The sequence below is a fragment of the Pipistrellus kuhlii genome, unplaced genomic scaffold, assembly GCF_014108245.1.
Source record: "Pipistrellus kuhlii isolate mPipKuh1 unplaced genomic scaffold, mPipKuh1.p scaffold_m20_p_11, whole genome shotgun sequence".
NCBI classification, from domain to species: Eukaryota; Metazoa; Chordata; class Mammalia; order Chiroptera; family Vespertilionidae; genus Pipistrellus; species Pipistrellus kuhlii.
This window is the reverse complement of record NW_023425416.1, coordinates 30,894,108-30,918,711: the sequence shown is the minus strand read 5'-3', so window position 1 is coordinate 30,918,711 and position 24,604 is coordinate 30,894,108. Positions and strand designations below refer to the sequence as shown.

The 24,604-nt window shown below is 50.3% G+C and overlaps 1 protein-coding gene across 2 annotated transcripts in view; it reads left to right on the top strand.

The window, feature by feature from the left end:
* The first annotated feature begins 1,040 nt into the window (after window positions 1-1,040).
* The window catches only part of SH3BP5 (SH3 domain binding protein 5), a 56,640-nt gene continuing 33,076 nt past the window's right edge, over window positions 1,041-24,604 (top strand). The window contains exons 1-2 of one of the 2 annotated variants that reach the window (XM_045579303.1): window positions 1,041-1,373; window positions 3,041-3,103. In XM_045579303.1, the coding sequence (XP_045435259.1) occupies window positions 1,224-1,373; window positions 3,041-3,103 (213 nt within the window). In that variant the 5' untranslated portion in view covers window positions 1,041-1,223. The remainder of the gene's footprint in view (window positions 1,374-3,040; window positions 3,104-24,604) is intronic. The other variant, XM_036431526.2, reaches the window with a different exon arrangement.

The following is a 24,604-nucleotide window of genomic DNA, read 5'->3' as shown; positions in this document are numbered from 1 at the left end:
CCTATCTCAAGCTAGCTTGGCCTCCAAACTCGCAGAGCCGAGGAGCCACAAGCCCGTGTGTGACACCTGGGCACGTCCTGCATCTTTGTAGCGGAGGAGACATCAGCAGGGGCCAGTGGGCAATGCCCTTCCTGCTTTGCCAAGCTCATCTCCTCCTGTGCCCCCCCCTGACATCACAGAGGTCCTGACATTTTATAACAGCACAGACATGCCCTTTCGATCTTTGGCCTTTTGTGATGTTGAGTTTGCCAGGGAAGCTGTGGCTGCCTACTTGCTCTGGGTGGGCAGGATACCTTGCCAGTTCATAAACCCTTGGCTTAGAGTGTGTGCCCATCGATGGGGGGTTACTCTGACCACCTCCCTGCACAGGCTATACCCACCCACCCATATCCTGATCCATGATTTTCCATGCTTCCTGGCTGCTCAGGAAGGACCAGCCCACACCTATGAAAGCACAGGTTCTGGGTGTGAGGGGGATGCCACAGCCTTTGGATGGGAATGCACACATGGGGCAGAGGCTGACCCCTTGACCTTCTGTGTCCACGTGAGCATATGTTTCTGTTCCCCTTTCTGGTGAAATCTTCAAGCAGATACCATTACCAAGGCTCACCCAAGAGGAGACACGTGCTTTGGGCGCCTACAGGCAGGGGTTTGAGTGAATTTTGATTGAAACTAGTCCAGGGCCACTGCTGGGGACAGGCTTCTAAAGGTGACTTCAGAGAGTGGAAATACCCCAAACTTTCCTCCCACCGTCCATTTCCTTAGGCGAGGGGGGAAGGGGGGAGGGAGAAAGCTGTCCCGAAATTGGGCATCCGATGTGGGGTGATAGCTCCGGGCTGCAGGGGGAGGGCTCCCTGTCGCCCTGCGCTGGAGGTGCTCAAGGAGCTGAGGTTTTTGTGACGGCGGCGACCTGGGTCCCCGGGGCCGGAGGGGGAACAGTCAGAGCCAAGCGCGGAGGCCGGCCGGGCGGGACGAGGGAGGAGCGGGCGCCGCTGCGCTGACCGCCGCTGCCGACAGGGGGCGGCCGCGCACACTTCCTCCGCTCCGCCTGGGCCGAGGGACCGCGGCGGCGAGCGGCGCCTCCCGGGGTCTGCGGCTCCCGGACTGTGCGGGCCGCGGAGCAGCGGCTGCGGGCGAGCCCGGTGGCGGCGGCGGCGGCGGCGGCGGCGGCCGACGCTTCGCTTAAACCCCGCGGCCGGATTGGCGTTCCCACAGCCGCCCGCATGGACGCGGCGCTGAAGCGGAGCCTCTCGGAGGAGCCGGCTGAGCTCCCGGCGCCCGCCCGGGACTTGGAGGAGGAGGAGGAGGACGAGGAGGAAGAGGGGATGGAGCACGAGCTGGAGGAGGAAGAGGAGGTGGACCCCCGGATCCAGGTAGGGCGCACGGGGGTCCGGGGGGCGCCCCGATCTCGACCTCGCGAGGCCGCCGCGGAGGTCGGCGTCCACACCTCCAGCTGCCTGCAGCCCCCGGTGCGGGGAGAGGGGTCTGGACCTGCGGCTTCTCCCGGCTCATGGGGAGCTGCCGTGCCCGCGTGCATGCGGCCTGGCTGGGTCGCGGGGATCCCCGCAGACGCCGGGCAGCACCCCGGGGTCGCCGCGGCGCGCTCCGCGGTTCGGTGGATGTGCAACAAAGGGAAAGGGGGCGGGGGCGCCATGCGGGTGTGGGGGTCCCCGGCCCAGCTCCGGGCATTGCACGGCCTCATTTGGGGGTGGGGAGGAGGGAGAGGCCGCCAGGTGGGCGTCGTCCGCCCCGCCGCCCGGGCTGGCACCGCTGCCCGGCGTTCCGAGTCTTCTCCCTTCACCTGGCGCAGGTGCCAGCCCGCGCCGTCTTCCTCCTTTGATTCATTGTTACCAAACGGAAGGGTGTATTGTGTCCCCCCTGACTCAACCTTGCACTTGGCCTCGGAGGTTTCAAACCTAGCTTTGCCTTGTTGTGGGGTTTTGAGTGTGAACGGGAATCAGGAACAGCTGATGCGCAAAGCAGGCGCCGGGGGCGAGGGCGAGGGCATTGGCCTGGCTCCCCGCACCTCCATTTCCAAGGGAGATGATGGTTAAAAACCAGTTTCCAAGCCTGGACCTAGGAGTGACAGCGTAACCTCGTCACCCTCCAGGCAAAACGCACAGCAGATCCCGTGTTTCTACCCTTCGCATACGTCGTTTTTTAAAAATATATTGCTTTTCAGTCTATCTTTCCATTCCTGAAGCCCTCATTGGGTTTTTCAGTGCGCAGATCAATTAGTATCTCATTTAACCCAGCTGTTTCTATTTAAATGATTTTTTTTTCAGATTAGCCAGCTAAAGATCAGGTGGGAAATGCTTGCATTAGGTTTCTTATTAAAGATTAAAACCGTCAGTTTGAGCTACTCCCATATTTTCTTGGTAGGGGAATTCTGTTAACAAGATCCCTTTGTTTGCAGAATAAAATGAGTTAACTTCATTCTGGCCACTTTTGACAGAATCTCATTTTGTAAATGTTTATTTAAAGGTATTTTTTTTTAAAGCTAGTTTAAAAATACCCAGGGAGACTGAATAATTGCAGTTTGAAAAGAAAAGGTTTTCATCTTTATAGAAAAATATTCAACCACCAATGAGTTAACGTCAGAATCCTGCCCTTGATTGAAAACATTTCACCGGGTTTCTACTTGCGGCGTGGCCTTATTTATTTTTTTATTGCCTTTTCTGCAAAGTTCTTGCTGTAAGGCTGAAGGTCCTGTTTTGATTCGGCTCTGAAACCATTGTAACAGGTGGATTTACCTGAAGGCACAGACCTGGAATACCTATTTGACCTTCTAAGAAAAGACAGATTTCTGGGACTTTCTGACAATTGCAGATCAAAGATAAAGTTTTCAGAAATGCTGACATGCACTTGCTCTTCCGGCTGAGGCTCAGCTGTTTTCCTTGAGAATTAATCCTGACTCTCAGTCCCTCTTCCCACAAATGGTGCTGGAGTAATTTTGGAGGTAATGGGCTGAGTCATACTGGGAAACAAAAGACAATCCCTTTAAATCTTTTTTTTTTTCTCTCCCTCTGTTCTTCTTTAGGGAGAACTGGAGAAGTTAAATCAATCCACGGATGACATCAACCGACGGGAGACCGAACTTGAGGTACAGAAAGCCGAGCCCCTGTCCTAGTTGAAGTGACACCAGAATGGTTCATTCTGTGTTAGTCGCTGGAGGGTGGTTGCTGGCGTCCCCTGCTCGGGTTGAGCAATAGACTGCCGTCTGACAGAATCCAGTACACCGCTGAGCCCGGCTTGTGGGTGGAACACATATGGATCTAATTTCTCATGTTGTTTTTTCATCACGGAGGCTCCGTAGGGCCCAAACCTAGGGCTTTGCCCAGGCGTAAGCCCTAACGTGAATGTGTCTGTGGAAGCGCTAAAGGCCTGAGGGGGAAAGGAGCTGAACTCTTTCCTGGAGCAGAATGAAGGAGCTCTCACAAAGCCTCTGCAATGCATTCGGTTCCTTACATTGTTCTTGGAAACACGTTTCCCCAGACTTAAACCTTTTTTTTTTTTACTTTCCTGCGCTAATAATTCACCCCCTTTGACGTTGCTGCTCATCTCTTTATAGCCGGCTGGTGTAGGGTATAATCATCTTAACAGGAGAGGAAAAGCTGTTGAGACTGGGAAGGACTTTCCTGCTGGGACGCATCTTGAGAGGCTAGAACTCATTTGAATTTCATGAGCATCTCCCTACCGGAGTGTAAACAGATTAGCATCCTTTTTTGTTGTTGTTAATCCTCACGGAGGATACTTTTCCATTGATCTATGAAAGAGTGGAAGTGAGAGGGAAAGACCAAGAGAAACCTGGTCTCACTTGATTGGTTGCCTCCTGCAGGAGCCCTGACAAGGGCCTGGGCAGGGGGAGGAGCCTGCAACCCAGATAAATGCCCTTGGCTGGGATTGAACCCAGGGACCCTTTGCTCCGCAGGCTGACACTCTATCCTAGGGGTGTCGAACTCAATCAGAGAAGGGGCCAAAATCTAAAATCCAGCCTAAATCGCGGGCCGAATGGTTTACTGAACAGTCATAAACTGTCATTGTGATGGAAACGCAGCGGAGTGCAGTGATGACAGCGCGGTGCGGGCCACATTGCAAGGCCTGGCGGGACGGATTTGGCCCGCGGGCCTGGTGTTTGACACATGTGCTCTATCCACTGAGCCAAACCAGCCAGGGCCAGATTAGCATTCTTCACAGTTGCCTTTTCAGGAGCGGTCAGTTTTACCATCCATCAGCAGATCTGGACCACCCCTGCCTGTGTCCGGGAGCCTGTGAATGGTGTCAGAGCTGAAGGAGCGCGGGGAGCTGCTGGAGGGACCTGTGTCTGTAGCAGGAGAAATAGCGGGAAGGCCAGTGGAGAGGGCAGGAAGCACCTGGTCCCTAACAGTGAGGGTGCAGGCGGTAGGAAGGTAATCGACCAGTAGTGCACTGGTAACCTGGACGCCTGCCTGCCTGCCTGCCTGCCTGCGGCCGAGGCCCTGGCTGTGGGGGTGGGGATTAGAACCTGTCTTCTGAGCTGCGTGTGAAGGGTTCACCCCTCCAGCGCCACGGGAGGTGACTGTGAACACCGGCTGCACTTCTCCCCCGAGTGGAGTAAAATCTGAGTGTTTATTTAGGTTCTTCGCACTTAGGATGAACCGAGTCTTTATTGGGCAATTGAAATCTCTCAGAACCTCATATTTGTAATTCCCGAAACAACGCCAAAAGCCCTACTACTTCTATAGGGATTTACAAAGTTTTATTTTTATTTTATTTTATTTTATTATTATTTTTTTTATAAGCTCTGTCTCTCTCTGTCCTGTCTCAAACAGGCCAATGTGCTGTCCAATGCCACCCACATGTGGGCTATTTGAATTGAAATTAAATGCGATTAAAAATGCAGTTCCTGCCGAGACCAGTTTGGCTCAATGGATAGCGTGTGGGCCTGCGGACTGAAAGGTCCCAGGTTCGATTCCGGTCAAGGGCATGTACCTTGGTTGTGGGCACATCCCCAATGGGGGTGTGCAGGAGGCAGCTGATTGATGTTTCTAACTCTCTGTCCCTCTCTCTTCCTCTCTGTAAAACATCAATAAAATATATTTTTTTAAAAATGCAGTTCCTCAGTCAGGGTAGCCATACTTTAAGAGCTCCATAGCCCCTGTGTTGGACAGAGCAGAGAGCGCCTCTACCATCATAGAAAGTTCTAGTGGACAGCACAGTGTTGGGAAGGAGGGGAGATGGCGACTGCCCCTTCAGATGGGGACACGGGGGCACAATGTCCTCTCGGATCAATGACATAGGGAGCCAGGCCATTGTCCACATCCCCCCCCCCAGCTCTCAGAGTCTCCCGTTCCCAATGTGAACGGACGAGTTGGAAACAGTGTTTGCATTTGGATGCCGGCTCGATGCCGGCCCCTGTTCTGCTTGCGCACACACTTCGCTTCTCGGGGTGGAGTGGTTTCGTATGTGGAACTCCCTCTAGCCCTGGTTTCCGAAGCCTTTTTCTGAATGCACTCAGGTGTGTGTGTCGCAGGAAGCCGCAGGACAGGTGTTTCCTGCCTGGCTCTGGAGGGCCCTGGGCAGCAGCGAGAAGAGGTGGCCAGAGCTGGCCTGGTCTCTGGCTGCCCTTTTCGTGTTATTATTAGAACCAAGACGGACTCTGAAATATAATGCCAGCTGTGTAAGCAAGGAAAACATCCCTAGGAGCCACATTGAAAAGTAAAAAGAAACAGCTGGAGTGGACTTTAATCTATTTCATTGACCCAAGAATGTTCCGGACAGCATACTTTTATTTATTTTTTAAATATATTTTATTGATTTTTTTTTTTTTTTTTTTTTTTTTAGAGAGGAAGGGAGAGGAATAGAGAGTTAGAAACATCAATGAGAGAGAAACATCGACTAGCTGCCTCCTGCACACCTCCCACTAGGGATGTGCCCGCAACCAAGGTACATGCCCTTGACCTAAATCAAACCTGGGACCTTTCAGTTCGCAGGCTGAGGCTCTATCCACTGAGCCAAACCGGTTTTGGCAGGAAAGCATACTTTTCACATGGCCTCAATAGTAAAAGTCATTGAGATATTTTACAAATACTTTCTATAGGAACTCTTTGGGATCTTGTGCATATTTGACACCTACAGCACATCTCAGCCTGGACCAGCCACTCAGGAGCCCCGTGTGGCCCGGGCCGCCCAGGGCTAATCGGTGTTCCCTGTGAGTCTCCCTGAGGAGCAGAGGGACCCGGCCCCAGAGGGGCTCTGTGGGTGCCCCCGGAGCCCGAGGACAGGGGTGTCGCTGTGTGTCTCGTGGGCCGCCCTCCTCAGGCAAGCCCTGGGCCCAGTGGTGTCAGGCACTGTTTGGGCCTCCGCAGACATGTGGGGAACCAGACCAAGGTCTTGCCCTGGGGGGGAGGCGGGGGGAGAGGGAGTTACATTTCGGTTGTGGTGGGGTTGGGGGTGGGAGGGCACAGAGAAGTGGCTGATCATTCCTGATGGTAGGAACTACCTTAGAAGGGGGAGGTGACAGGCTGTGAGAGAGGAGGCACCTCAAGATAGTTGAGAGATAGCTGAGCAGAAGCCCTCAGAAGCTGAATCCCTGTGCAAAGAGGAGCAGATGGCGTGAGCAGCGGGGGCGGCACAGGGCGTGCGCCAGAGGATGTGGGACAGGAAGCAGAGCATTTTGATACTCGATTGATTCTCCTTATTCTTGGTAGTTGTTTTTTTTAAATGTGCCACAGTTTTTAATTTTTATTATTTTTAAATTCATTATTGCTTAAAGTGTTACATGTAGTATTACATACCAGTATGTCTCTTTTCCCCCCCATTGACCTCTCCCCGGCCACCCCACCCCCTTTGTGGTAATTGTTTTTTTTAAAATATATTTTATTGATTTTTTTTTTTTTTTTACAGAGAGGAAGGGAGAGAGATAGAGAGCTAGAAACGTCGATGAGAGAGACACATCGACCAGCTGCCTCCTGCACACCCCCCCCACTGGGGATGTGCCCACAACCAAGGTACATGCCCCTGACCGGAATCGAACCTGAACCTTTCAGTCCGCAGATCGACGCTATACCGCTGAGCCAAACTGGTTTCGGCGTGGTAGTTGTTTTCTGCAAAGTGGCTATGAACATGGAGTCAGTGAACCCTGAACCACTGCCCCCAGAGGGGAAAGACGCCAGACGCTTGCAGGACCCTCGCCCATCTTAGGCTCCTGCGAGTCTCTGGTCACACTCTTGTCAGCAGATTGACACATAACCCTGTTGTGTGTGTGTTCCCGTTTAAAGTCACCGTATTTAATCTGTGGGATTGATCCATTAATGTTGAACTGGTGGGCAAGAAAGAGCACAGCCTGGATGAAGCCTGTTCAGCACCCGAGTTCCCTGTGACCTGTAAACAGCCTCCTCGAGCTGAGGGCACCGGACAGCACGTTAGCACCAGGCGTGCAGGCTGGTTTAAGCGGCAGAGCCACCAACAGAAAACTCAGGAGCTATGGCACTGAAGGACTGTGGGGAGGGTACTGTTCACGGTAGGAGAGCTGAAACCAGAGCGGAGGGTCTTTGCTTGCCCTCGGCTGGGGGCGCCCTCATTGGGTGACACTGGGCATGTCTGCGGATGAGTGAGGAAGGGCACGAAGGTTGATTTGGAATCACGAGTAAATCGTGATGAGGGTGGAGTCTGTGAAGAATGAGGATTGGCTGGAATGATTCCGAAGCCCCTAGAGGAGGGGCTTACACTGTCCACATGTCCTTTGCCTTTACTTTTTGAATATTACTTGGTAGCACTCCTGACTTTGTCTGACTCTGATGGAAGTGAATTGGTGACCAGGTTTGTGACAGCTACTGCTTTGCTCACAGAGCGTGGCTTGGTTGTCTCTGGACAGCCATAGGCCGAGGTGCAGGCCTGGTTCACCTTTAGGATCCCATCTTTTTCCTCCTCCTCTCCTCCTCCTCATTTTCCTCCTGTTCTCCCGCCTCCTCCTCCTCCTCCTCTTCCTCTTTAAATCGGAGGTTACCAAAAGACCTCTGGATGCCAGCCACCTGCATGTCGCCAGTTGGACGTCTGCCTCTTCCTGCAACCTCACTTTGCCTCTGACCTTGTTTGCACAGCGCTGTGTCCCCTCTGCACTCTGATTGCTATCGGGAGGGCTGGCCTTTTAATCTGGTGAAGGGAATAACCTTTTAACCAGAGAGGCCCTTGGATAGAAGCCCGATGTTTCAAGCGAAGAAAGCAAACGCATTTTCCCACAGACAGGTCCGTGGGTGTTTATTGAGCACCTACTGTGCGCTAAGGGCAGTGTTAGTGCCGGGAGAGAGCAGTGAAGAGGATGGACAGGGCCTGCCTTACCTTGTGGAGGGGAGGAGATGCAGTTGACAGTGAACACCACAGTAGTCTCTGTGCTGAGGAGGAGAAGTCAGGAGGGACCTGGGCCGAGTGGGTGCAGGGGGAAGAGGGCAGGGCGGAGGGGCTCAGTGTTCTGTGTAGGGAGTGGGGCAGACTCTGGAGAGAGTGAGCCTCCGGGCCACGTGGGGAAGAACATGCCAGCCAGAGGGAGTGGCCAGGGCTAAGTTGAAGGTGAGACCTGGTTGAGGACCAAGCAAGAGGGAACTAAGTGGTGTGCTGGGGGTGGGGGGAGAGCGAGGGATAGAAGAGGAGGAGAGATTCAGGGAGAGAAATGGGTCATTCGGGTGAGGAGGAGGAGGAGGAGGAAGAGGAAGAGAAGGAAGAGGAAGAAGAGGAGGAGGAAGAGGAAGGACGCAGGCCTGGTTACCCTCATTCAGCTTCTCTGGCTCCCAGTGATCAGAGTGGCCTTTCCCTGCCTGCCCTTCCCTGGAGGCAGAGTTGGTGGTGGTGGATGTTTATGCTCTGCCCTCCTTGCTTGGTTGGGATGGATGGAAAAAGCATTTGATTCTGGAGACTTGTGTTCCCCAAACTTTCATCAGGCCTGTGCCCAGAATCTGGCTTTCCCCTTTCCAGACACCAGCAGACATTTTCTCTTCAAAATACAGTTTTGAGCTTGGAGACTCGGGGGTGGGAGAGCAAAGGGAGGGGTGGGTTGGGAGGGCCTCTCTCGGATGAATACTAACACAGGTCAGGGGAAGAGAGAAATCCTTTCCTGAAAAGATAATGCTGTCACATCTTAGCACCTTGGCCTTTAAGGCCTGTGAGGTGTGGTGTGCATGCTTGTTGTGTGTTGTGTGTATGTGGTTTGTGGGTCCTGTGGATGGTGTGGTGTGTGTGATATATGTGTTGTATATATTGTGTTTGTGGTGTGTGTATTGTGTGTGGTGTGTTAATTCTCACCCGAGGGTATTTTTTCAGTTAATTTTTAGAGAAAGTGGGAGTTAGGGAGGGAAGAGGGGGAGAGAAAGAGAGAGAGAGAGAGAGAGAGAGAGAGAGAGAGAGAGAGAGAGAGGGAGAGAGAGGGAGAGAGAGGGAGAGAGAGGGAGGGAGGGAGGGAGGGAGGGAGAGGGAGAGAGAAAGAAAGAGAAAAAGAAACATCGATGTCAGACACGATTGGTTGCCTCTGGCATGTGTCCCAACCAGATCCAGGATTGAACCTACAATCCAGGCACATGCCCTTGACCCGGGATGAACCCATGACGCTTCCGTGTGCGGGCCAACACTAACCATTGAGCAACACCCGCCAGGGCAAGAGACTATAACTTTTGACCCAGCAATTGCACTTGTAAGAATGTGTCCTAAGGGTATAGCTGGGCGAGGATATAGGTCTGGTAATGTTCATTGCAGCATTGTTTTAAAATGTTGGGGAAGTATAAATCCAAATGACTCTCGATAGGAGTTTGGTTAAAGAAATGAGTAGAATGCATGCGCAATGGTTGCTAGAATCTGGGCCTTAAAATGATGGCACAGCCTGTTCATAGCAGAGAAAGACATCTGAATGGGACAGAGCAGATTGTGGGAGAGCAGCAGTATGGTGCTCTCTTCTTTAAAACGTGTATGCATGCATGACAGTGCCTGGAGGAGATGACACACCTGGTCTGTATTCCTGGGAGGGGAGATGAGTGACATTTATGTTTCTGTACTTTCCTATGTTTTCCAAATTATTGCATAGAAATTGTGCTACTCGCTGAAACCGGTTTGGCTCAGGGCATGTACCTTGGTTGCGGGCACATCCCCAGAAGGGGGTGTGCAGGAGGCAGCTGATCGATGTTTCTCTCACATCGATGTTTCTAACTCTCCCTTCCTCTCTGTAAAAAATCAATAAAATATATTAAACAACAACAACAACAACAAAAACCCCCAGTAATGACTGCTCATGATAATAACGAGTGCCTACTGTGTGCCGGGCTCTTTCCTACACACTTCAGAACGCCTTCATGTGGTAGATGTTTGTCATCTCCATTTTGCCGATAACAAGGCTGAGGCATAGAGTTCAAGTGCCTTGCTCTAGAGCAGATGCTCAGCATGAGCTCTGTGGGCCAGATAATTCTTTGTTTTCTGGGGCTTGGTCTGTGCATTGTAGCGGCATCTCACTCAACGCCAGCAGCAGCCCCTCTTCCCCCACAGTTGGGACAATCAAGCGCATCCCCCATCTTGCTAGTGTCCCCGGGGTGCAGAACGCCCCTGGTTGTGAATTGCTTACTCCAGAGCAGTGCCTTCGAAGTGTGTGGTTCTGCGCCAGTGTGTGGTTCTGCTAACAGGAACTGGTTAGAATTAGAGCATCCTGGGCCCCACCCAGAATCAGAATCCCTGGGGCATGGGGCCCTGAGGCTGTCTTCGCCGGCATTCTCTGTCTCCTGAGCTTCCTACCCCCCTTACCTCCCTCTGGTGCGTGTCCATCCGGCTGTAGTGTGGCCATTGGTGTACTTGTCTGGCCACCCCGCAGGACCTGGCCTCTGGAGGGAGGGGTGTGGCCTCCCCATCTTTTGTCCACAGCATCTCCTTCTGTCTGCACACAGGGGCACGATGAATGTTGGAGTGAATGGATGTTAGTTTCTGCTTAGAATTGAGAGCCCTGTGGACTCTTGGCTTCCTGGAAAATAGACGGGTCCCTCTTCTCTGCACTGGCTCTGAAACAGCATTAGTTCAGGGTATTGTTAGGGGGGGCCACCCCTGGGCACAGCCAGTGTGACACTTGGAAACTACCACCCTCACTTACAGAGGTCCTAACGCACGGAGGTCTGAGCGTCTGCCCTGCTTGGAGACGTTGGCATTGTAATCGTGGCCTTTCCCATTGAAAAAGGATGGCAGGTGTGCATATGGACGAATGGTCAGCTCGACGTCAGGGAGGAAAGATCAGGGAGTCCTATACAGTAAAGAGCTAATGTGCTAATTAGACCGAACAGCTGGATGACCTTCCAGAGAAGTCCTTCTGGAAGAAGCCGGGCTGCGAGGGCTGAGCCCCTTGCATGAATTTCGTGCATTGAGCCTTTAGTAAAAAACCATAAAGTGTATGTAAAACTCCGTGTAGTGTGTGTATAAAGCCATGTGTCCAGTAAGAGGATAATGTGCATACGAGAGAGAAAAGGTCTAGAACTCAGGGATGTATAGAGTGATCCACAAACAGTGAACTGCTTGTTACCAATTAAGGTGAAGTAAATATAGAAATTGAGAGTAAGAGTTAAAAAAAAAATTTTTTTTTTTTAAAGTGACATTGCCAGGCGTTGCAAGCAACTTCACTTTCTAGTTGATTTTCGTTGTATTCTGCAGAAGCGTTGATTCCCAGCGGGCGGGGGCGGGGGCCGTATTCCCACAGAGTTTGAGAGGCCTGGCTCTGGAAAAAATGCGCCCTCAGATGCTACAAGTGGTGATTGCTAGCTTGCTAAGAATGCTGGTGATTGTAACTTTTCATTTCTTGATGTTTTCTCAGTTATTTACAATGACCATATTTTATCACTTTCATAGGCGGGGGACGGGGGTGGAGAGAATAAAGCATTATTCTAAAAAGACGTCTTTATGAGCCAAAGAAATGAATTTCTACGAAAGGAATTTTGGGAACTACGAAGGCCGGTGGGAAGCATTTTTCCGACGGGTAGTCCTCGCTTGAACGGAAGATACATCCTGAGGTTGGTGGGCATGCGTAGTGAATGGCTCTGTTGTTAAGCTCTCCCCGTGGTCATTCATGGAGGGGTGAAACGTGCCTCAAAGGCATTTTAGGATTGTCAGCAGCCAAGAAACCCTCGTTTATGAAATACAATCCCCAAGATAGAACAGTGGAAAACATTTCAAATATTAAGGATGTCTGCGTTTGAGTATTTGCATCGTTTCCAAATGCATAGACTTGTGGGCGCACACAGGCTCTCGCACAAGCTCATTCACTTGTCGCCACCTTAGCAGACCGTTATTCGTAATGGGCGGTTGAGTAGAACATAGAAATAAGCTCTCTGGTGTCTAATAGTGACCCTGTTGCCTTAAGAAAGTCAAGTGTGTCTTCCTTTTAAGCTCTAAAGGCCAATGAGATAATACACCGACTTTCCCGGTCCCTCACCCGGAACCCGTCATAGGAACTTGCTGTTGTGGTCAAGCAAACGTTTGTACAGTGACATGACTGTGCCCCAGGTTTATCAAAGATGCCTCCCCTCCTACCAGGGTGCCCTTGGGTGTCCTCACATCGAAAGGAGATTGGCGGTGGGGTCAATGGACTTGCTGGCTGTCCTGGGGGTGATGGCATCTTCAAACTCCCTGGGCAGCAGGGAGCTGTGGTTCCTGTGGACTGTAGCCTTTAGTATTGAGCTGTTCATTTTCTTTTCTTTTATTTAAAAAAAATTTTTTTAATAGAATTTATTGGAGTGACATTGGTTAATAAAAGTATACAGGTTTGAGGTGTACAATTCTATACATCATCTGTATGTTGTATTGTGTGTTCACCACCCCAATTCCAGTCTCCTTCCATCACCATTTATCCTTCTTGACCCTCTTCTACCTCTCCTCACCCCGATTTCTCTCTGCTAATCACCCTACTGCTGTCTGTGTTTTTTGTTGTTTGTTTTTTGGTTCATCCCTTCACCTTTCCCCCCAACTCCCTTCCCTCTAACAGCTGTCAGTCTGTTTTCTTTATCTGTGAGTCTGTGTCAATTTTGTTTGTTTGTTCATTAGATTCCACATGTAAGTGAAATCATATGGTACTTGTCTTCCTCTGACTGGTGTAGATATTTCTCTTAGTGTAATGCTCTCCAGGTCCCTCCATGCTGTCGCAGAAAATAAGATTTCCTTCTTTTCATGACCAAGTAGCATTCCATTGGGTAAATGGACCCCAGCTTTTTTTTTTTTTTTTTTTTTTTTTTTTTTTTTTTTACCAACTCCTCTGCTGAGGGTGCTTGGGCAGGTGTTTTGCCTTCTGAGTGTTTATTGTAGGGACCTTTCATGTAACAGAGAGAGAGAGAGAGAGACAGAGAGAGAGAGAGAGAGAGAGAGAGGAGAGAGGAGAGAGAGGGAGGGGGGGAGAGAGAGAGAGAGAGAGAGAGAGAGAGAGAGAGAGAGAGAGAGAGAATGTGTGTGTGTGTTTGGCCAGCTCCGTTACACACCTCTTGAACCTCATCCTTTGGCAGGCAAACCGGTTCTCTCTGCCCAGCCCTCCTCTCTGAGAGTTGCTTAATCTGCCTGTGGCCACAGAGATGTTTCAACAGTGAAGACTGTTGCTTTACGCAAAGCAACTTAACTTAGGGTTTCATGATCCCTTGCGGAGCGGCTCTGAGAGAGCTCTTTCGTGAAGGTGGAGGATGTTCTGTTCTCTTCTTGCCTGATTTTTCCTTTGCTGTGTTTCGCTGGATTATCTGAGAGATATTATGAACGTTTGCTGTGACAGAAACCGCTAGCAGGGAGACAATGAGAGGAACATCCGCTGTTTGTCATAACCACAGCCAGGCCTGCTTAGGGGATACTCCTTCGCCGTTTGGCATCAGACTCAGCCGAAGTGTGAGGAGTGCCGTTTGGTTGTCTTCCTCCGCTCCTGCCCTTTTGTCGCTAGCATGGCAAAAGGGTATGGCTTCCTCCTGATAGAATTGGAGTCTGCAGATTTGATGTCCTCTTTCGTTCCCCACTTTTTTTAGTTTTATTGGAAGAAGGGATAAAATGGATGTTTCCCTTTTTTATTGCTCTGGTTACTATTTCTACCTCATAGGTTACACCAAAACATCATAGCTTAAAACTTCTGCTTTATTTTGTCTGTGATTTGTGGGGCAGGAATCTGGAGAGGGCTCAGCTGGGTGGCTCTTGCTTAAGGGGGGTCTCTGATGCAGTTGGGGGTCAGATGTCAGCGGGGGCTGTGGTCATCTGAAGGCTTGACGGGGTTGTCGGAGGAGGCCCACGTCTGTGTCTGGCTTTGGACACTGGCTCTTGGCTGGGAGCTCAGCTGGGGTTGTCAACATCTGACCTTTCCACCAGGTGGTCTCAGGCACTTTGACTTCCACCTGGGGCCCAGCTTCCCCCACTGTGAGCATCCCGAGATGACCAGGTGGACACATCTTGGCCTTTTCTGAGCCTTGGGAGTCCCTTAGTAGCACCTGTCAGATGCTATTGGTCCAAGCATCCTGAGCTCACCCACATTCAAGTGGAGGGGGCATAGTCTTCCATCTCTCGATGGCAGTAGTGCTGAAGAATTTTGAGCCCCATCTGAAAGCTGCCACACTCATGGTGGAGATGTAGGTGCAGTGACTGGTTTTGAGGCCTGTGGGACATCTGTTTCACTCACTTAATAAACAACCACGTTTCACAATGCCTTCTGTCTGCTTTAATGGTTAACCAGCCAGCAAAGCAAGGACTTTGGTTAGTGATCCCAGTGACCTACAAATAAACCAGCAACAACAACAAAAAAGCAAGAGGGAGCCAGTGCCTAGCAGAGCTGAGGGTCGTGTGATAGGGAATTCTTTGCTGCTTTGCCCACTTCTTTTAACATTTTGTCTGAGAGGAAAATGATGCCATGGCTTTGATTGCCTTTTAGGAAAAATTAGTGGAACCTAGAGCCAAAGGTACAGTAGCTAGGCAGACCCTTTATAAATTCAGGGGAAGGATCTTGAGCTCTTTAGGCAGCTCTTAGCATGGTTGTGTTAGCATCTGCACTGGGGAAATAGAATCTTGGTATTGCATGCATTTGCTAGAAATTGCACCTACTTCCCAGGTTGGAACTTGTTAAAGCAAACCACGCTTTAACTCTATGAAATGTGGAGCTAAAAAAAAAAAAAAAAGTAGGAAAACTTATTTTGGAGCCGATAGAGACTTAAACTCCAAAGGATGTAGTGGTAGGAAGCATGGGCTTTGAGTCCAGGAGAGCTGGATCTGAATTCTCCTCTTCTTTTTCACCAGCCATGCACTCATGGCAAGGTGCTGAGCTTTTCTGGGTTGTTAATTTCCTTCTCTCTAAAACGAAGAGGGCAATACCTGTCTTGCAGGGCTGTTAAGGATTAAATATGGTGATGTTTGAAAAGTGCCTAGCATGGTACCTGGCATAGAATGTTCAACAAATGGTGGTCCTTTTCTTTCTGCTCTTTGCTTTTTATTGAATAGCTAGAGGCCCAATGCATGAAGATTTGTGCAAGGATGGGCCTTCCTTCTCCTGGCTGCTGGCATCGCCTTCACTCTGGCCTAGAGCTGCCTTTCTGCCTTCTCACACTGCCCAGAGGCCCCAAGCGGCAGGCCGGGGTGGTGTGGAATGCCTGTGTCCTGCACCTCCCCCAGCTGCTCAGCACTTGTGTATGCAAATCAACACACCATATTTGTTGGGTTAATTTGCATACCCACTCCTGATTGGTATCACGAAGGTATGGTCAATTTGCATTTTGCTCTTTTATTAGTGTAGATGGCTCCTACATCAAAGTCCTTGTTTATTGAAAGCTTATTATATGCTAAGCATTGCTCCCAGTGCTCATGACAGCTCTTGAGGACACTGATGAGAAATGGAGGCACTGAAAGATGGAGTCAGTTCTCCCAGGTCACATGGCCAGTGGGCGGGGAGGCAGGATTTGAATCCAGGATTTGAGGCTGGAGCCCATGCCCATAGGTGGTTTGGGAATGCACATTCTGAGGTCCTGCTGAGGCTGTGAGATGAAAGAATGCTGGTCCAGGACTTAGGGGACCAGGTTTTCGATCCCTGCCCTGATACTCACCAGGTATACATCCTTGTGAGAAGTTTACCTCCTGAGGTTTCAGTGACATACTCTGTGAAGTGGGAGGAGCATCTGAGCTCAGCGGGGGCAAAGCCTTTTCCAGCTCTGAGATCGTACGACTGAGATTTTGATTTAGCCGCATGCCAAATGAATTATGAGTCACCCTCAGTCCTGATAATAGGGAAAATGCAAAAGGTCAATCTATGCTGCAGTTAAGATTTTATTTTTAGTGAAGCAATGCTTGCACATTTTTTTTCCTTCTTTTTAAAGCCCCAGAGAAGTTTTAATGACAAAAATGAAAGTCCTCTGCCTAATTTCTTCCCACCCCCAGTTGTACGCTAGGAAGCAACTACTGTTAACGTTTTTAGCTGTTTCTCCTGACCGTTCCTTTCATGTTTCTAAAGTTACAGCAAAGGGTTTTGACTTTGATTCTTTCACATCCTGTGTCCTCCTTTCTCTCCCCCGATTAGCTGCAGTCAGGAGGAAGGTTATCCAAAAGCCAGCAGGAGCCAGACAGCCAGCTGGCCCAGAATGTGGTGGGTGAGTGGATGCGTGCTTCCAGCTAAATCGTCTCTGGAGCTTTCCAAGGCTGAGTCCTGACCTCCTCATGGTGCCCTGATTCCAAAGCTCATGTCTGTTATGAAATGGACCTGGTATTGTGTAACAGCTCGGGTGGTGGTTGAAACATTATCCTGGTACATGTACCCATCATTTGTATAATCCATCCAAAATCTGACGTTTCAGAATTGTTGGGGAAAAGTGCGTCTTGAAGTTGAGGAAATATGCTAGGCTTCCTGGTGTAAAAAACATGGAAACCATTTCCTGGTGGTTGAACTCAGTAGAAAGCCCTGGATCAGCAGTTCTATTTCCTCTCATACAAAGAATCCCGTGGGTTTAAAAAAGTATGCGGCCATGAATGGAAAAGCATTGGATCCTGTCAGTCTTTCTAGCCGAAGTGTGTGTGTGTGTGTGTGTGTGTGTGTGTGTGTGTGTGTAAGGTTAGGTAACTTTACCCCCTCCTCGAGGGCCTCTTAGGATTGACCCTTGGCCTGAAGGTTTCAAGGGTTTGTGGGTGTTTTTTCCCCCTTTGTGGTGCTTTGGACCTTTGTCTCTAGATATTGAATTCCACTGTGGTGGCTCATTCCTATGTAACAGCAACAAAAAGGTTGCATTGAAAATGAGTCTTTTCCAAATTGACAGACATTCTATAAAATAACTGGCTCATATTATTAAAAAAAAAATATCAAGGCCTTGAAAGACAAAGACGGAAGAACCATTCCAGAGCCAAGGAGACGAGAGAGAGAGAGAGATGACAGCTACATGCAAGGTCGGTCCCGGGTTGGATCCTGGGCCCCCTAAACAATTCCCCCCTTTATTAAGAGAGACATGAATGGGACAGTTGGTAACTTGAATAAAGCCATAGCTCGGATTGATAGCCTTGAATGAACATGATGTTCTGGTTTTAGTTCTTGTGCCAGGCCCTGGAAGAGAATGTCCTTATCTTTAGGAAATGTGCACCGAAGTATTTTATTTATTTATTTTTTTTATATTAAAGGAGCACCATGTCTTCATCTCACCCTCATTTTTCCCCCAAGTCTGAAATTATTTTAAATTAAAAAAAAAATTTTTTTTTTAAAGTTTTTCCCCCATTCCCAGATCTGCTAGTTGCCTTGACTTTGCCTCCAGCTGGCAGCATCTGCCCTTGGCCAAGGAATCTTGACATTGGCCATCACTTCAAAGGGAGCTGTGCAGCCCAGCCTGGCTGGACTGCTGGGCGGGCTGTGGTGTTGGGGGGATGGGCCTGGGTACTCACATGCTTATCTGGGGATATTTTACAGTCAAGTCAGAGTTTGAAACCAGAGCGGCCTTCTGCCCAGTGGGAACTCGGTTCCACACGGGCCTGAAAAGGAGCCCCAGGACCTTGGTTAACCTCAGAAAAGGGAAACTTACAACAGGAAATGCTCTTGACTGCCTCTTTCCCTCCTGGTGGAAGGAACCCCTTGTTGGGCCACAAGCAAGATGGACAGGGTGGTGCCCTGGGTCTACAGCTGGGGCTAGGGCCCCCAAACCTTGGTCCCACCACCACTTACGTAAAAGGAGCGTTTTCTGAAAGATTAAAGGAGCCTGCCATGGAACCCAAGGGAGAGAAGCATCATTGGGCCTTAAGCATAGGGAGGGGCTGGGGTGCCTCGTCTCCAGCGTGTCCCAGTTGCCTCAACAGTCTTGGTTTAAGCCTGTTGTCCCGATGTAATTATTATTATTTTTTAATATATTTTATTAATTTTTTACAGAGAGGAGAGGAGAGGGACAGAGAGTTAGAAACATCGATGAGAGAGAATCATCCATTAGCTGCCTCTTGCACACCCCCTACTGGGGATGTGCCTGGAACCCAGGTACATGCCCTTGACTGGAATCGAACCTGGGACCCTTCAGTCCGCAGGCCAACGCTTTAGCCACTGAGCCAAACTGGTTTTGGCTCGGCGTAATTATTATCATTTTTAAAAATATATTTTTATTGATTTCAGAGAGGAAGGGAGAGAAAGAGGGAGATAGAAACATCAGTGATGAGAGGGAATCATTGGTTGGCTGCCTCCTGCACATTGGACTGAGCCCACAACCCGGGCATGTGCCCTTGACTGGAATCAAACCTGGGACCAAGCCTGGAACCCTTCAGTCCGCAGGCCAGTGCTCTATCCACTGAGCCAAACTGGTTAGGGCCTGGTGTGATTACTAATAGGGCCCTTCTCCGTCTCGAAAGTGCCCTGGTTTGATCGATAAGGTTGCACCACTATCTGGTTTCTGGATCAGAGTCAGGAACCCCGATAATCTCCCCTCCTCCGCTGCCTCCCGCTGTTCTCTCAGTTGCTCTCTTCTCGCTCTCTGCCACGTCCCTCCCTCCTCCTCTGGGCTCCTCAGTTCTGTTCCCTGAGAGAGTCTGTTCCCAGAAACGTGGCTGCAGGGCTCCGCCTGACGTGTGGACGGTCCCACAGGAGGAAGTGGTGGCTTCGGCGAACACCCCCGGGGCCTCTGCTGCAGGACTGGGGCTGGAGGTGGGAGAAAGGGAGTCAGAAGGGGAAGGACCTTGGGCTTGGGCACCTGGTCTCCAGCAATGCTTCTGACACCGCCCAGTTTGAAGGGCCTGGTCTGTTCTTCCCCTTATTTATTTTCCATGAAGGTTCTAATCCTTCGGAGCTGTTTTAACGAGGGTCTTTGGATGGATGGACATCGCTGATGTGGAACGGGGCCCGCGCAGGGATCGGAGAGTGGTGGCACCTGGCGGGGTGGGCTGCAGCTCCTGGTGGTGCTCTGTCCTCCAGCTCCCCCGCCTCTGCTGCCTCCTGGCTCTGTGCCTCTCAGGTTTGGCTCCCTTGGCGTTGGCTGTACCCTTGGTGCATTCTTTCTGATCCTTCTTCTGCTGCAAAATTCCTGAAAGTGGAATTGCACCGTCCTGGCTCCCCTCTCACGGGGCCAGGAAGGCCGCTCCTGAGCTGGGGCTGTGGGCGGAAAGCTGGCAGAGGCAAGGAGAGGAGGCAGCTGGAGGACCCCGGGAGCCTTGTGTGAGCTCAGGGGGGCAGCCAAGCGAGACCCTGGGTCCAGGAGCCAGGCCTGTGCTGTCCAATATGCAACCATTAGCCCCATGTGGCTATTTAAATTTCATTAACTGTTTTTAAGTTTAATAAAACATGTGGTATTTGCACTAGCCACAGTTCCCGTTTTCATGGAACCACATGTGGCGGGAGGCCTCTGTATTGGACAACACGGGGGCAGGACAGTCCCATTCCTGTGGTTCTATCAGCTGGAGAGTCTTACTCCCTGTTCACCCAGCACTGTTCAAAGAGGGCCTTTGTGTGTTTTAGTAGCTACTACGATGCTTAGAAAGAATAAGTTGGAGCCCTAGCCAGTTTGGCTCAGTGGATAGAGTGTCGGCCTGCGGACTGAAAGGTCCCAGGTTCAATTCTGGTCAAGGGCACATGCCTTGGTTGTGGGCTCGATCCCCAGGGGGCTTATGCAGAAGGCAGCCCATCAATGATTCTCTATCGTCATTGATGTTTCTATCTCTCTCTCCCCTTTTCTCTGAAAAAATAAGGAAAAAAAAAAAAAAGAATAGGTTGGAAGGATGAAAAGAAAACATGATTTTAGTAAACTTAAGAACATTTCAGGTATCTCAGAACCAGTTGGTAAGTCAAAACGTTTCCAGTGGCACCTTTTATTGTGTAACTAGAGGCCCGGTGCATGACATTTGTGCACTGGGCAGTGTGGGGGGCGCGGTGGGGGGGTAGAGTGAGGGGTAGAGGGATTTCTCAGCCTGGCCTGCACCCTTTCGCAGTCCAGGACCCCTCAGGGGTCGAACATCCTCAGTACTGCTGCGGAGGTGGGAGTGGCTCCCGCCACCGCTATGTCAGCCCAGTTTCTGGCTGAGTGGCGCTCCCCTTGTGGTCAGTGCACACCATAGCGACTGGTTGTTCTGCTGTTCGGTCTATTTGCATATTAACTTTTTATTATATAGGATTCTAGGATGTTCCTCTAACGAGCTTTATGGTTCTTCACTGGTCATTCTCTGGCTGCTGTCATCATTTTTGCCTAATCCTAGTTTTCTGAATGTACTATTTATTCCCTATTTTTCCTTAAATTGATTCACACTCTTACTTCAGTTCAAAAAGGAGAATTTATAGCTGTAAATGGAAAACCAGGAAAGGGAAATAGGTTTTGAAAGCGAGCATTTTATTGAAGGGATGTGCGAACGAAAGTGCCCTCCTCATGTGAAAGCAGTGCTGGTTGCTGCCCGTGGGTTTATTGTTCAGCTTATCACGTTGGAGCAGATTCCCTTCTCGGGCGGACGGTTCTGAGCCGGACCGGCCACCCCTGTCTTAAAGAGGAGATTAGCGAGGCGAGCGCCAGGAAGTGCAGAAGGCGCTGTGAAGACAGGGTAGCACCAGCGGAGGCTTTAAAGAACAGTCTGAGAAGGAACAGTGGCTTCACTGTTAGTGAAAACACGAAGGTGTTTCTGGATGAGAAGGGTGCCTGCAGGGCAGGCCAAAGGGGGCAGCAAGATCCTGCCTTCCTGCCTCAGGCCCCCTAATACACTCTTGTAATCACTGAGTACCTCAGAGAGCTTTTGTTTTGTGAACAGCACCTCACCTGCATTTGCCATGTTAAAAATTAAAAGTAAGACATTTCAAAAACTTGTATTAATTTATTAAAAAAAACCATAAACCAGTCTCCCTCCTTCCCCCCTAAAAATCAATGGAGAAGATATCCTCGAGTGAGGATTAACAAAAATAAATAAATAATCTAAAATAATTTTATAAACTGCCCTGGCCGGTGCTGCTCCGTTGGCTGAACATTGAGAGGTTACCGGTTCCGGTTCGATTCCCGATCAGGGCATGAACCCAGGTTGTAGTGATGCTTCTTTCTCACTTCCAAGTCTCTCTCTCTTCCCCTCCCCAATCCTCCTCCTCTAAAATCAATAGAAACACATTTAAAAACCCACAAAAATCACACACCCATTTACATGTTAACATAAATAATAATATTTTATAAAAAATAACTATTTCCTCACATAAAAAAAAAAAATTCACGACAAGAATGTAATTGTCGGCGATTTTTTGCAAGCCTTCTCACGTCTGGCCCAGCAGAAGAGCTGGATGTTCTTGTCAGCTTCTGCGTCCCACCTCCTTGCGATGCCCCATGTCAAGGAGTCTCTGGAAAACCCCACTGAGCACTCAGGATTCGAGAACGAAGGTGGAAAAGGCAGATACGTCTAGCTTGGTTATGAAAACGGACTCCCAGCAAAGGTCTCAGGGAGGGCCCGCACGCCAGGGTCCCCCGGACCACACTTGGAGAACCACCGGAGAAGTGGAAGGCACATTGGACTAAAAGACTACAGTAGGTCTGCGCTTCTGTCGGAGTGTGACATTTGCATGTGACTTCAGGCCAAGCAGCACTGGGCCCCCAGGGCTCCTGTCCTCTTCCTGTCTACCCATCTACGGGAAGAAGGGTCATTCTGGCTGGGCCGGTCCTGCAGGTTGCTGTGAGGTGCAGATAACGCCTGTGAAATCTGGCTTTCCCCTCGTGAGGTGCAGATAACGCCTGTGAAATCTGGCTTTCCCCTCTGAACGGCATTAGTGAGGACCTTCTGAAGCGTGGTGTCATCTGTACTTTGTAGGCCAGCTATTTTTAAAAACTGACATCCCTGGGTCTTAATCTCCCTGGGTCCTGGGGGGCATTTCTGAGAAGTGGGAAGGCCATCGTTTTCAGCTCGCAGGTGAGCTGATGGAGGCTGAGGTGAGCGGGCTGGCCAGGAACCAGCACTCTGACACCCGGTCCTTGTTTGCAAGGCTTGCTGGTGCCCGCTGGCTTGGTGTACCCGGAGCTCTTATCTGATGCAGGCCTGTGCTTGTGACACACTGACACATTCACACTGGGGACTCAGCCACCGTCAGCACATTCACACTGGGGACTCAGCCGCCGTCAGCAGTCCTTCGCTTGAATCAATTAGCCTCAGCCTGCGTCACCTAATGGATGGCACCGTCTTCAGATTGGAAGATCTGAGGCCTCGTCCGAGCAGAGGGGGCCCCTTTAGAGCTCCTTCTAGGGCTGAGCTAAAAAGGAGAGTCAGTGGCTTGTTTTCCTACATGGGGGCAGTCTGCCCGTTCTCCCGACCTCCTAGAGAGAGAACGGCTCTCTCTCTCCTCCCTGGACATCCCCGCAAGCAGCCTCCACTGTGATCGTGGGAGACACACTTGTCAGCAATGGTAGGAGACAAAGGACCACAATCACCTTTTCTCAGAAATTTCTAGGAAATACGGCAGAAAGCACAGGTTCAGGGGAGACGAGCTGGCTTCAGGTGCGGCCAGCTGGCATTCGGATGGATTTAAAGAAAAGTTTTATATGTCTTCGGCCGAATCACATTCCCAGGCTCTGCTCCTTGCACACATGCCCTATTGTCTATTGTCGGGGGCAGTGCCCTCCATCAGCTATCTGTATTTAAGTACGGGCTGTAGATTGTCCCTCCCCTCCTGTCTATATAAATTGGACGTCCTTAGGGCCTGTTTTTCAATCCTTTTTTTAATGACTTGATTTGATCGCAAGTGACAGAAAGCTAGTTCCAATCCGCTTCAACATAACATGAAGCAGTGGTGACAGTTGGGGGTGTGTGTGCTAGTTTGGCTCCAGGGAAAGTGGTTAAACTGGGAAGCATTATTAGGTCCAGAAGCTCAGATGTCATTGAGACTCCCCTCACCTCCCACTCCCTCCATCCCCCCTCCATCCCTTCCCCCTTTGTCAGGCTCTCCCCTCATGGTGCCAAGATGGTTGCCATCTGCTGCAGGCGTTCATTCCAATCACTAAGCCTTCTCAGGGGAGAAATTCCTCTTTCTCACCGTTTCCGGAAAGTCCCAGAGGGAAGTCTTCTTGGTACTGACGGGTCATTGGTTCTGATGTTCCTCCCTCAGCTATCCCTGAGGCTGGGAGTATCCACAACCACCTGGCCAGGCCGGGGTCCCAGCCTACTCCTGGACCAGGGGAGGCCCAGGAAATCAGGGCAGTTTGGTTAGACAGGCAGGAAAGGTTTTGGCTGTGGGTCCCCAAACCCAGTGTTTGTGGAGAATTGTCACCGGAGTCGCTCCGATCCTCTGTGGAGCAGTGGAAAAACCGGGTCCGCTCTAGCTCGTCAGGGAGAAGGCTGGCTTTGTGTTTGGCTTTTCACACATCTCGGATGAATAGGCTTGTTTGTGGTTGGACGTCAGCCAGTCATACATCATCGGCCCTGGCAACACAGCCTGTTGACAGAGGGAGATGCTGATATCAAAGCAAGTCTCTCGGGTTCAATCCCTTTGGAGGTAACACACTTAACCAGGCTGGTGGACCCTGAACCGCCCACCAGAGTCCCCTGAGGAGCCTGGTTCACTCTTTAGTAAAACCCAGATCTGCTTACAAATCCATGTGGTGTTTTGCCGCAATAAAAAGAGACAGACAAACAAAACCCCCATTAGTATTCTTTATTTTTTAAATATATATATATTTTTTTAATTTTAGAGGAAGAGAGAAACATCAGTGATGAGAATCATTGATCAGCTGCCTCCTGTATGCCCCCTATATTGGGGACTGAGCCTGCAACTGGGCATGTGCCCTGATCGGGAATCAAACTGTGACCTCCTGGTTCATAGGTCAGTGCTCAACCACTGAACCACACTGGCTGGTCACCCCACTAGTATTCTAGTCTCCTACCCTACCTCCATTTTTTTCTCCCTTAGAGGCAGTTTAATAGATGAGTCTAACACATGTTAGCTGTTCATGTAGTTATTTACCTCTGGGATTCTAAATAGTAGACTTCGTGTGGCTACTTGTTGAGTTTTCCATTTTATTACCTGCCGCCATCCCACTATGGAAGGTGAGATTTCAGACTCTTTCCACCCTCTGTCCCCCACCACATACCCACTTTTCCCGTCGTCCCCTTTCCTCTCAGCAGACTTACTGTGTAATCAGTATCTGATGCCGGCATTGCTGCAGCTCTGTAAGTGCTGTGGACAAGGCAGCCATCTAGTAAAGTACGATTCCTTCTACTT